At 37.8% G+C, this 13,655-nt stretch overlaps 1 protein-coding gene across 3 annotated transcripts in view; it reads left to right on the top strand.

Moving 5' to 3' along the window:
• Positions 1-13,655, top strand: part of LOC133526033 (F-actin-monooxygenase Mical-like) — a 59,665-nt gene that overhangs the window by 26,904 nt on the left and 19,106 nt on the right. For all 3 annotated transcript variants that reach the window (XM_061862514.1, XM_061862512.1, XM_061862513.1), the window contains exons 13-17: positions 349-500; positions 937-1,128; positions 1,659-1,807; positions 2,612-2,718; positions 9,278-11,158. In XM_061862514.1, the coding sequence (XP_061718498.1) occupies positions 349-500; positions 937-1,128; positions 1,659-1,807; positions 2,612-2,718; positions 9,278-11,158 (2,481 nt within the window). The remainder of the gene's footprint in view (positions 1-348; positions 501-936; positions 1,129-1,658; positions 1,808-2,611; positions 2,719-9,277; positions 11,159-13,655) is intronic.

Genomic DNA, 13,655 nt, shown 5'->3' with positions numbered 1-13,655 from the left:
GTACATGGAGATTTATATCCTTACCTCCGCCTTCCGTACTTCTGACTTTTGAAAAAAGTCATCATTATCAAAAATTTCGAACAAATTGTCAAAAACACTGCCAAAGATTAACACAGTGTGTTTCTTTTTGTTGTCGATTATTGCAAATAACTTTTGTTCGAAAAATTTATTTTTTTATCTTTTGTTCTAATTAAAAAATATTAACGTCAGAGCATTCCTGAGAAGTAACCCTACGTGGGATTTCAGGGTTTGTCCAATGGCTAAGGTCATCCTGTATAATAATCTTTCTCTCACCGGTCTCCCTTATTGAAGTCGGTTTTTTTTTCTTAAAAATTATTTGTTTTGTAGAAGAAGAGTTGGCGCGGGCCGTCGTCCGCGGGCGTGCAGTGCGCGGCGTGCGGCACGCGCGTGTTCGCCGCCGAGCGCGTGACGGCCGACGGCCTGCAGCTGCACCGCGCGTGCTTCCGCTGCGCCGTGTGCAAGGCCGTGCTGCGGCCTGGGTGAGTCGCTTAAATAAACACGAAAAAAAAAACATCAACTTTTGCCCCGCTGCACTAAACGAACTTGGGCTTGTGCACAAATCACGCGAAGTTTTTTCGTATACTTTTTTGTCACCCCTACGTGTAAACCTACGAATAAAACGAATTGCAATTTCATTGCAAGTTTGAGAAAAGCATTAAATCTCGGCGAGAAACGGGGTTGCCAGCCGCGTATCCCTATCCATCCTCGACACGCTCGGCCGTCTATATCTACTTGGCCTGCAACCCTTCGTTTCCCGTCCTCTATAGTAATGTACTAATACACACTTCGGCCAGTAAATAACAAAACCTCAGGTCACATCTTTGTCGACGTCGGCTGACATTTTGACCTGGGCTGACAATTTACACGTGAATATATTATTGCCATTTATGTAAAATTATCTTTTTTTTTATATAGGAGTTACGCAATGGAGCGTTACGGCAGCCGCCTAGTGTGCCTCCGGCACGCGGGCGCCGCCCCCGAGCCCCCCACCCCCACCCCCGAGCGGATCAGCATCGAGCTCTCGGACGGAGCGAGGGAGATAGACGAAGACGAGTGGACCGACCGCAACTGTCTACAGAGCGAGACGAGCGCCGCGCCCGGCCTGAGGTTAGACAGAGATAAATATATATTTAAGCTTTAGTCTACTTCGGCCACATTTACGGCATGTTGTGTTACGGGGCAGTCATTTGGGGAAAACTAGATGTTTTACCTAAGTACTTACTAAGAGAGAAGTAGAAGAGGGAGCTGGAAGTCGTAGGCCTCGGCGGACTTTCTCTGATCAAATCGAGGAAATCCTGAAGAAAGACCAGGCCGAGAGCCACCCTAAACCGTCGAGCGTGTATGAGGGATGTTATGAGAGTGAAGGAAGCGAAAGAGGTATGTCAGGATCCTAGCAAGTGGAAATCCGTGGCCTGTGCCTACCCCTCCGGAAAATAGGCGTGTATATGTACGAGTATGTATGTATTTGTTGACTACCAGCGACTTTCTAGGAAGGTTCTGTGTTCGTAGGTGCTATAAAGTGGAAATTCCACGTTATCGGCTACGAAGTTTCACATAAATGGTACGGAACCCTTCTTGGGCGAGTCCGACTCGCACTTGGCCGTTTTTTACTAACATAAAAATGTTGTATCCAACAGCGACGAGGACGAGTCGAGCTCGGACGAGTACACGGACGCGGCGTCGGACCGGTCCGGCGGGCGCTCCCCGGACGCGCTGCCGCACATCCGTCCGGCGCTGTACTCGGACGACTCGTCCGGGTACGACGACCTGTCCACCGGACCCGAGGGTGAGTACTAATAGACTACCTGAAGTAGTGTTCTGAGTGTATGAGTAAAATTATAAAATTGTCTTGTCTTGTCTTAAAAACAAAGAAGAGTATATTGAGTTGTTATTTAATTATTTGTTTACTCTTAATAAAAACATATTTTTACAAGCAAACCCTTGAGTGATCACCAGTATATAGAACTAGTATCGATAGTCGAGTTTATCGATAAAGGAACTCCCTATTTGTCAAACAATTTTGCCCCGCAGATTCCTATGTCTGCTAATGATAATATGACTGTCATTACATTATGACTTTCAATAATAGGGTTGTTTCCATCAACAAATCTTAGGGCAGAATTGTATCCCAATAAATTCTTTTGGATTATAAGAACATGTTAAACTACTTTGAGGGGACCTGTAATGACCATATTTTTGTAAATATTGAATTTAAAATATCTTTTGGCGCACGTCACGTGACCAAAGTCAAAACGTCATTGAAGATTCTGATGACGTCACAACTCTCGGATTGACACTGTTGACAGTTAGGCGATAAACAACAAATGACAAATGTCAGTCGACAGTTCGTATCTTCTACGTGCGTATGTAGTTATGTGTCAAACCGTAAACTGTGACGTCACATAATTTTCAAAGAGCGTTTTGGGCGCGAAAGCATCTGTCAAAATATATTTTGTTAATTTAACATATTTAAAGCAGTTTTTATTATAAAAGTTGAATTTTAGTGAGTATAGAAGGTAATACAAGCGTTTCAAAAAATTGGAAAAAACCCTATTATGCCACACAAAGGTATCCGTAACATCCGTTGCAGGCGCCGAGTCGTCCGGCGGCGAGTCGTGCTCGCGCATGCGCCTGGCGCGCGAGGCGCGCCGCCGCGAGGTGCCCGCCGACGCGCGCCCCCCCACCGACAGCAGCGAGGTACCGCGCTGCGCCGTCGCGTGACCGGGCAGGGGGGGGGGGGGGGATAGGGCTTTACGGACAAAAAAGAATCTTGGAAATCGGACTAGAAACGGATGAGATATTAAGAAAATAAGAAATAAGGTTTTAGTTTTAAAAAACTTTAATATAAACATTAAATAAGGTTTCCTTATTAAAAAAAAAAATTGAATGAAATAGGTGCAAAAACTGAGAGTTGAAATAATATTATACAATACAATAGAAATACTCTTTACTGCACACCTCAATACAATTAATACAACACATAAAGAAGAGGTGAACAACAGGCGGTCTTATCGCTAAAAAGCGATCTCTTCTCTACCTTTAGGTAGCGAAATTAAAAAAAAATATGTCATGTTAGTAGGCGTTCCAGATGCAATAAAATAAAAAATGCAATTTTATATATATTTTTTAATATATGATTTAAAAAATATGTCGAATATTTTTTTTAAAGAAATATGAAACGTTTTTATAGACATGAAATAGGGCGTGCCGATAAAAAAGAAACGACAAAATCGGACTCGGATCGGGTTAAGAAAAAGCTCTGATAAAAGAAACGATAAAAATGACCAAGTTTAAAATCACTATAAATTAAAATCTACACTAAATTAAAATTTAAAAAAATTATATTAACTATGAATTATCAAGAATTAAGACTAATAAAGATAAATAAACTTAAAAGGTTCAATAAAAAAAAACTGATGTATATATTTTTTTATTTTTTGCTTACATAAAATATCTCATTAATTAATAAGAAAACAAATATCTTTGTGTCAAATATATACATGTAAACTTTTTTTCACCAGCCATACTCTGCATAGTGAATTTCAAAGTCATACTAAACAACTTTAATCTCGGGATCAATGACGAAATCACAAAACAAAGTTCCTGTCCCATAGCAATCAGCGACACCACAGCCGGAATGTATGAAATAGCCAATTTTTTTTTTATTCAAATTAAAATGTTTACTTATAATAAAAGTATGACCTATATAATTAACTGTGCAAAGTTTGGTATAAAAATTATTCTGTACATAAATGTATCTAAGTACATTTTTTTTAATTTAAACTTTATTGCACAATACATGAAGAGTACAAATGGCGGACTTAATGCCAGAAGGCATTCTCTACCAGTCAACCATGAGCCAAACCGAAATATACTAATTGGTGCAGGGTCAGAATACAGAGTAAAATGACAAAAAAATATCACAAAAATATATAAAATTATACGTACATAAATAATATGATACATAAATATACATACATACATACATACATATATAAATAATAGCTTTATGGAGTATAATTATATCGAAGAGAAGTTGATTTACTTGAAATATTACTACAAACGCTTTAGATTATTCTTAGAGAAGAATAAAATTAAAAAGCGTAAAAAATTTATTTTGAACCTATAAGATTTGAAAATAGTTAAATAGCAAGAAACAAAAATAAAAATGATACTAAATGAAGCTACATTATATGACTGAATTATGAATCTCAATAAAAAAATATATAAAATATACCAAAGTAAAATATACGAGATCTTAAATGTTGCCAAAGAGTTATTAGGTTTTTTAACGAAAATATATTTTTAGCGTAATAATAATTATATACATAATTTTAAAACAAGAAATCCAATTCCTATAATAGGTCTAAAACTTTTTTTTCTTCTAAAAGTGGGTAGTTTGCTAGAAGTTGAGCCTCAAACACCCATAATAGGTCTAAAATATTTTTTGTTACAATATCGGCCGACAATAAGTCTAAAGCTATTTTTTCTAAAAGTGGGTAGTTTGCTATAAGGTCATCCGCAAACGCCTCTGCCCGGCTCGCCCAAGGAAGCGGTGGAGAGGTGCGCTCAGTCGTCCGCGTGCCGCCGCCCTATGGGCATTCATCCATCCATTAATTTCATACATTCATTATAAAAATTTTAATATATATATATATATATATATATATATATATATATATATATATACAGGGTGATTCATGAGACGTGAGCAGGACTAAGCATACACAATCAGTAAATGATAATGAACCGTTCATCATCATATTTAAGTAAAACAATCTCGCTTTATTTCTGTTATTTAACTTTTTGGGAAGGACAAATTTGATAATCTACAATCATGGACACCCTGCAACACTTAATTAAGAAAGATAAAACCTCTTTAACCGTTATGACAGCAGTTTGATTATGAAGAAAACAAAATGTCACACTTGAGTGAGATACGATTTTTCAAAAGTAACCAGACTCCGATGACATTCAATTTGTCACTTGTTATGGATAAAACAAAAAGGGTGACCATACATGGCGTAAATAAATTAAAACATTTTTTTTGAACAGTAAAAAATAAAAGAACGTTAATCTCACAAATACTGGTACGAAACAGTTGCTTATAACTTACTGAATGCTCAAGCTTGATCCTGCTCACGTCTCCTGAATCACCCTGTATATATATATATATTGAATACGCCTGTGGACGGTATGCCATACGTGGTCAATACTCAAAACTCTGATATCACCCGTACACGCTGGTCTAACACGGGCGGCGGCCGCGGTGAGTGTAGTGTGCCCACACTAACTACCGTCCTGCAGTGGCAGCATGGTTCCATTTTTATCACTTGTCACTATGCCCGTCACTTTCGCACTTGTTAGAGCGTGACAGGCACGGTGGCAAATGATAAAGCCGACCATCTTAGCCCTACTGGAGACTTGATGTTTTGAGCCTTGTGAACGTGTGGGTGTCTTTTTGTTAATGTTGTTTTTTACGTCTATTCCACTGAATTTTTTTTTGTTTTAAATAAAGACACGAAATTTTATAAATTTATTTTTTTAGATACTTTTTTAGGTTCATAAGTTCTGTTACAAAGGTTTAGACTGATAAAATGAAATACAAAGCTTTTGATAATAAAAAATTGACATGATTTGAAAGCTTGCATACATATGGTGCTATTTTATAGCACTAATGCGAAAATTAGCATATTACGTTACTGTGTCGAACATTTAAAGGGCCAAATGTACTGTAAAACGTTGTACGATACATGTGCGAATAGGTAATTCGCAACTCGTGTCGATTTAAACCACTCCCTTCGGTCGTGTTTTAATTTATCGCCACTCGTTTTGAATTTCCTATTTTTCGCACTTGTATCGTAATGTACTATTAATTTAGATCGGGTCTTTGTTTACAACTTGTTTACTTTGGGATTATTATTAACCACGACAACGCGACCTATCGGCCCGGCGCGCACCGTACCGCGCAGGAGCTGGCCGCTGCCCCGCGCCCTCTCACTGCTCGATGCGCTCCTGGCATCGACGCCTGAATGCGATCTATTTGCTTGGCGATGGGCGGCAGTGTATAGTGAATGCTTGAGATTCTGCGAGGCGATGGATGCTAGGTGCTCAACTGTTCCAATTTAATTTGTCAATGTGCCATTATTGTTTTATAATTGTTAATACTTATAATTATTATTGCTGTTAGTCTAAGTTTCGTGACGCATTGGTCCAACTGTAATGTCAAGTAAACATCTTTATCAATAAAAAAAAAAAAAAAAAAAAAAAAAAAAAAAAAAAAAAAAAAAAAAAAAAAAAAAAAAGGCTGTATTGTGAAAAATTTTACTTTATAAAATGGATTAAAAAAAAAACAGTGTACAATTCTTTATTTGTATGAACGTACTTTATTAGAACATTATTTTATCAACAGCATTTAGTTCTCCGATAAGTCTGTATTTCAGTCAATACCTTTCAAACTTAGGTTACTTTTCAGAGACACGCTAACTTTAGACTGCCATTCAACGACTAGGTTTGGTAAAACAAGTACAGTTGCTATTTTTCCAATACCAATACACATGAATTATATATTTCAAGAAAGATAAAAAATTCAACTTTTGTTTTATGTAATATTCAACCATGTAAAAAAGAAAAATAAAAAAACGGGGATAGAAATCACCCTGACAGGTCGCGTATTTTTTGCCTGTTTTTTTACAAGATTTTACCAAATATTACATAGCATTATGCAAAACTGAGACCGGAAATTATATTGTAAATAATTCAGCATTAAATAAGCTCTCAACCCATATATATGAAAAGGTATATGTACCTATCGTTTTTTGACCAGTCAAAACCTTTTTGACAGAACTTATGACCTAAGTATACAAATTAGTAATTTAAAAATGGTACAGTCGAGTTTATAAATATGTATACATATTTTTACCTTATTGCAATGGATTAAGGTGAAGAAATGTATACATATTTATGAACTCGGCTGTACCAAATGTGTGCGAAAATTATTATCACATATTTTTCCATGAAAAGAATAGTTATTGTATCGTTCATCGTTCTGTATTCTGAATTAGATTTTCCATTCCTTGATTTAGAATATTGTAAAAGCAACATTAAAACTCACAACCGAATACAGAACCTCCTTCTGGGAGAACAAGTCGGTTAAAAATACATTCGACGCTCGCTGACGAAGATTTCCTATAATTTTCAATGTTTCGTGTAAAAACCTCAAGTTTTTAAAACAATTGATGGCGCTTTATGTGTTGTTTATTTTGTTATACACGGTGTAACACGAGGAAACCGAAAGATTTTAACAGTGTATTTCTGTTTACATTTAGAGACTAAAATGTCTTATAAACTTTTCTGGTTTTCGCCTAGTTTCAGAGTTAATACCAATTAAAAAAACATCTTATTGTAACTTAGTGGAAAACGCCTTTTTGATGGCGCTGATAACATTATGGGGCGTAGTCTAAATATCCTTATTGATAGATGTCAGAAAGTGACAACGTCTGCAAAAACTATATTTTCAAACAAAAAAATCGTAAAAATGAATTTTCAGCGCCAGTTTTACCATAACATTTACTTTTTATCTACAAATACAATAAAAAAAATTTTTTTTGGTGAAATTTACTTCAACTCATATAACATTTTTTCCTTCTTTTGGCCTCAGTAATTAAAAAAAAAAAAAAAACATTTTTTTCGGACGTCACCTATTTTGTTAGTTACAAATATACTTAAATTACTATGTTAGTACCTAAACTAAGATGTTGGGAGGTCCAGTGCGCGGCACAGTAATGCGCGGTTAAAATCTTTCTGGATACTGGTGTTACACAGTGTATATTTATGCCGAATAACTGCTTCCGAATATAAATATGTATGTACCAGCACCAATGTATATATGTCTATATATATGTAAATAACTATGTTTTGGGTTTTTATAACACTTAATGTATTTATGTATTATATGGGTCGGTTGGGTTCCAAATCGCTTGACACCGCATCTTATAGAAAATTGAGGAAATATTGGGAATGTGTTCAAGCGATGTTGGATCTGTAGTAAAATCAAATACTGGACGCACGCGAATACATAGTGTGCTCTCTGTCACCCCTAGCCGCCGTAGGTAAGTGTGACAGAGACCGCACTACGTATTCGCATGCAGTGAGTTTCGATATTACTATGAAAGGCTTGCCATCACGAAGGGCGGTAAGTTAGTGTGGATGGCTGCGGCGCACTTTTCTGTCGAATAAACCTCATTTTCCTTTGACGCTGTTCATAATAAATTCATACTTAACTAGCGTGAAGTGTAAAGGAAAATGATCTTTATTGCCTTGTTTGCTAAGAATGATAAATAATTAAAATGACTTGATGTTTTCAGCTAAAAACATTTCATTTATGTTCATTAAATGTGCTGAACGCATCAAGTAAGATGAGATCAGGGCGTCCGCTAGCTGGTGCGGGTGCACGGAGCGGGTGACCGGGTTAACGAAAAACAGTATGAGCGTTCTAACTTTACCTACAATGGCACCCGCTACGCGACGCGGACGGCCTAAACGGTATTTTCAATGAAAGCTAGATCATATTCAATAAATTAGAAATATTTTGTTAAAAGATACACGTTATTTGACTTAATTATTATAAGAAGTACCTTCTTTTCCGTTTTTTCAAAAACAAAAAAAAAATGATTTAAAACTCAGATTCAGTGTACTTTTTACGTACAAATACATTAATTTTATTTCTAACGTCAAAAAATGTTACAGTTAGCGATAAAATTAGCTAAGCTGGCGCTTAAAATAATGACGCTCTTAAATATTCTCTTAATAATGAAGGTTCCTCTAAGACATTCGCAATAAGTTCGTATAAATATATTTTTATAACGCCAGCTTGTAAAGATGTTTGTTAACTCAACTGAACATCTCGCTCGCTTAGCAACATTTACTGCTAACCGTACGGTCACGTCTGAAAATATCGATACGGACAACATTCCAAAAATATGTATAGACTACCCTAATATATGGGCCATAAAGTCGTGTAAGTATACATTCGCGCAAGGCGCTTCGATCGTGTCGATGTTTTCAGACGTGACTGTACTTGGCTTAAAATCGAAACTTGTCTTTTCCAGTCAAAATCCAGTCTTATAACTGTTTTACTGTATCATGGTCATGTCTGTAGCGATTCGATCGATTTAATGGCCTTAAAAGCCAGCGCTCGTAGTTCTCGGGCCGTAGTTGGGAGACTCTGGCACACACTATAAAGCAACCCTCGCAGGTGGAGTCCGAGGACAGCTCCTCCAGCGACGAGGACGTGTCGTCCGCCACCGAGGTGTCCACGGACAGCGAGTTCGCCGCCGAGGAATCCGCGCCCCAACCCACCCCGCCCGCCATCCTCGTCACCGAACCCCCGCCCCCTATAGAATACCCTCTAAGCAAAACTAAATCCGCTAGCGGGCTCGCTACCAAAAGAGCTCTAGAACTCAAAAGGAGATACTTACTCGGAGAACCATCCCCTCCCGCTGTCAGAAAATCTGATTCAACCTCTCAACTCGACACCAAATTTGAAGCCTTCAGATCCACTATAACGGAATTCCAAAAATTATTACACCCGGCCACGACCACTCAAAGCCCAGTAGTCGCTTTCCAGACAGAAGAAAAGAAGGCTCAACCCATGCCGGATATCATTAAAAATCTCTGCGATGATGCTCCCGTTGATCTCTTGTCTAGAGAGGTCAAAAAAGAGTGGAGAGAAGAGACAATTAAAGAGAAAGAAAAGGAATTGGATTCAGATTCGTTGTCAGATTCATCGCACACAGAAACGGCCCCTAAATCCGTGCCGAGAGTTGAAGTTCATGATGAAGGCGGGGAATTGATTCAACTAGATAGTTTAACTATAGTTAACAGTGATACGGAGAAAGCGTCCGGGACAGCGACTGAAACCGGCCCCACAGTCGTCGCGGCTGAGTCTGAATCTTCGGAGTCTTGTAGAGACGCAACCACATTAGCTCTGACAGAAACTGAGCTATCAGATTGGGCGGCAGAAAGCGCTGTTTTGGACGAATGTCTAGAAGACAATAAGCGAAATAAACCAAGGAAACTGAGCGGCTTAAAAACTGTTCACGACGCTAAAAATATATCAACGATTTCTTCACATGTTTGCGGGAAAACCAGCCCAGAACCTGTGGTGTATTCCAACGCTTTGGAGCATTTCGAATTCGCCGATGAAGGTGAACAGGATCCTTCAATTGAGACTCCAGTTACCCCCCGCAACGAAGGGTATATGGAATTGGTAGATGACTTTGAGTATTCACCCAGCAACGATAGATCCATGAACTTCATTGAGAGGAGTTTTGAAACGGTGTGTAAACCGACTTTGGCTGTGACTGAAGTTGTTGAAACCGAGCCTTTAGAAGAGCCTAAGGTCGCAATCCCTGCAGAAGAGCCTAAACCTGAGAAGGGCGAAGATGATAACAAAGATTCTCTGTCTCCGGATATAAAGATAGACTCCTTATCGCTTTCAGACGTATCGCCACCTTTAGAGACAAAAAATGAAGAAACAGAATCTCCGCCACTCGCGCCCGAAACTCCGAAATCTCCAAACGCACCAATTTACAACTCAAGCAACTTCGCTCCGTGTTTATTAGTATATTCCCCGGCTATCTGCAGATCTGCGAGCGATAACATCAACTTATCCTACTCTAGAAGCACAGACTCGCCGTCGAGAAGCATAGACCTATCAGTGTCTTTGATGCTCAGCTCTGGTTCTGTATCACCAGTGAGTCCAATCCCTTTAAACACTACAGACAAAGTGCAGGAGATAAAAAGAGAGAGAGAGGAACAGACGGAAGTGGTCAGAAGACTGGTCTTAGAGCGGTTAGGGAGCGGGCCGAGATTGAATAGGAAATCTACGAGGAGAACCAAAGTATCACCCTGTTCGAACGTGCCCCCGCCTGTCCCCCCGCCTCCGACCTTACCGACCCCGCCCCCCTTACCGCCGCCTCCAGAGATCCCTCCCCCGCCTCCCCGCCCCGCGCCCCCCTTAATGCAAGTCACCCCCTCTTTCTCAGACCCGGAGCTGGCGAGAGAGAGACGGCGGAAGAGTATTATGAAAAGTATTTCCAACTACCTGAATAGGAGGCTCGGCCCGCGGCAGAAGGTATGTTTCAAACTGTTTATATTATTACACGTATATGTAAATAATATGGTTGGTGGCAGCGTAGGGGTGTCCCCCGATTGGCAACGTAGTGCAATAATTATAGGCATTAGAGTTTTTATCGCACGTTGAGACGTAAGCGAGCAATGGAGTCGACATTAGCAATAAAATTCAACTCATATTCATACTCATACTTATTCATTTATTTTATTCGTTATTTTAATGTTATTATCAAGGACAAGAACGTTAACGAGTTTATAAACGATTCTTTAATTTTACTTTCAGTATATCAATATTACAAATAATAATAAAGACCTTTTTTGGTGTACATTTGTACACACATTATTTTTACCTCTTAGTAATATAATATAGTAATATAATCGATATTATAACGATTCTTTAATTTTACTTTCAGTATATAAATATTACAAATATTAATAAAGACATTTTTTTTGTAGATTTGTACACACATTATTTTTACCTCTTTTAATAAACAATTACATTGTACATATTGTTTTTTTTTATGGATTTTCGTAATATAATCAATACAAAATACGGTAAGTAATTATTAATTTGTAATATTTATATATTCCACGACAAAATTAAAGGATCGTTTATAAACTCATTAACGTTCTTGTCTTTAATAATAAAATTATATTATTACTATATAACAGTTTTACACTTAGTTACACGCATGTATATTCAATATTACAGTTTAAAATACACAATAATATATAGTTTCAAACTAGCTTTTAAAATTAAAAACAATAAATGAATGAGTATGAGTATGAATATGAGTTTAATTTTATTACTGATGTCGACTCCATAGCTCGCTAACGTCTTACCGTGCGATAAAAACTCCGATGCCCAGAATTAATTCGAGGTGAGGGAATAAATGCGTTCTGTTCATATTATAATTCTAACCAGCCATTCCGTGACTAAGCTCATATGCAGGTGTCCAGCCGCAGATTTCCAATTTGTTTTTTTTTTTTAACTAAAACATATAAATCGAAATTATTTATTTTGATGACAAGATGAATGCGAATAACATTTTTAGAACATCACTTTTTATATAACAGTTCTGAATGATTCACGGTTAGTTTCACTACACTAAAATCGACCGGGATATAAACCGTGGTTACTTTTAGGGTTCCGTAGTCAACTAGGAACCCTTATAGTTTCGCCATGTCCGTCTGTCTGTCCGAGGCTTTGCTCCGTGGTCGTTAGTGCTAGAAAGCTGAAATTTGGCATGGATATATAAATCAATAAAGCCGACAAAGTCGTACAATAAAATCTAAAATTTTTTTTAAGGTACCTCCCCTACACGTGAAGTGGGGGTGAAAATTTTTTTTCGCTTCAACCCTAGAGTGTGGGGTATCGTTGGAAAGGTCTTTCAAAACTAATAGGGGTTTTCAAGAAACATTTTTTGATAAAGTGAATATATTCGGAGATAATCGCTCCGAAAGAAAAAAAAATGTGTCCCCTCGCAGTTACATGCATCTTCACGGGTAACTGGAGATAGCGGGTGGGTGTCATAGATGGTAGACGCTCTTTTGGATAAAAGGTAATCAAGGTTTATATCCCGGTCGATTCAAGTCACATTTTTAAATGTTGACTTACGTTACGCACTTCTCCAACCTTTTCCGCGTATTCCGAATTTAATCCAGAATTTAGGTACAAAGCGAAAAGCTTTTTGTACAATAAGCCTCAATAGCATAAACACGCTGCTCTGCTGGCCAGCGATCCTGTCACTAATCAATCCGTAACACTCAAAACTAAAACTTTATTTTACTGTTACCCGTTTTAAATTCATATGAACGTTTCATTTATTTCCTTCATCTTTAACAGGAGTTTTTAACCAGAGCTGTAACGTACAGTCGGCATCAAATCGGCAAATATGGCCAATATTATAGGAACAAATACTTGTTTCTATGGCAACAGAGGTGTGTTAAGATATATTTGGCCACTTTGGTTGTCACCGTATATTTGATGCTGTCTGTGCCAGTGAATCAACCCGTAGATTTTTAAAATTTTTCTCCCTCAAAATATTATATATTCTTGGTTATAAAAATGCCCACTGATTACCAGTTCGCCGGACGATATCGGCCTGTCAGTTATTCGCGATTGTCAGCTTTTGCGAATAACTGACAGGCCGATATCGTCCGGCGAACTGGTAAACAGTAGGCCCCTTAAGTGAAAAAAAGGTTGAAAACTTCGTGATTTATTCATAACGACTTTTTATTCATATTTATTTACATAAATAGCATAAGAATAAAAAAAAAGGATACTTAATATGTTACTGTAATTAACCCCACATCGCCATGTCATGTTCGTGAATTGTCACTTATGTATCTTTTACGCAAATACGTAAGGTAGACGTACTAGTGCTCGACGCTGCACTAGTCACCGACATGGGCACTTTATTTAATGGAAATATAGGTTAAATTGGAACAACGAAGATTTTTCTGTATTCGAACTTAATCCTTGTCACTTTGACATA

The sequence above is a fragment of the Cydia pomonella genome, chromosome 1 (genome assembly GCF_033807575.1).
Source record: "Cydia pomonella isolate Wapato2018A chromosome 1, ilCydPomo1, whole genome shotgun sequence".
In the NCBI taxonomy this organism is placed as follows: Eukaryota; Metazoa; Arthropoda; class Insecta; order Lepidoptera; family Tortricidae; genus Cydia; species Cydia pomonella.
Note: the sequence above shows the minus strand (reverse complement) of the source record. Positions and strands in the feature narration are given on the sequence as shown.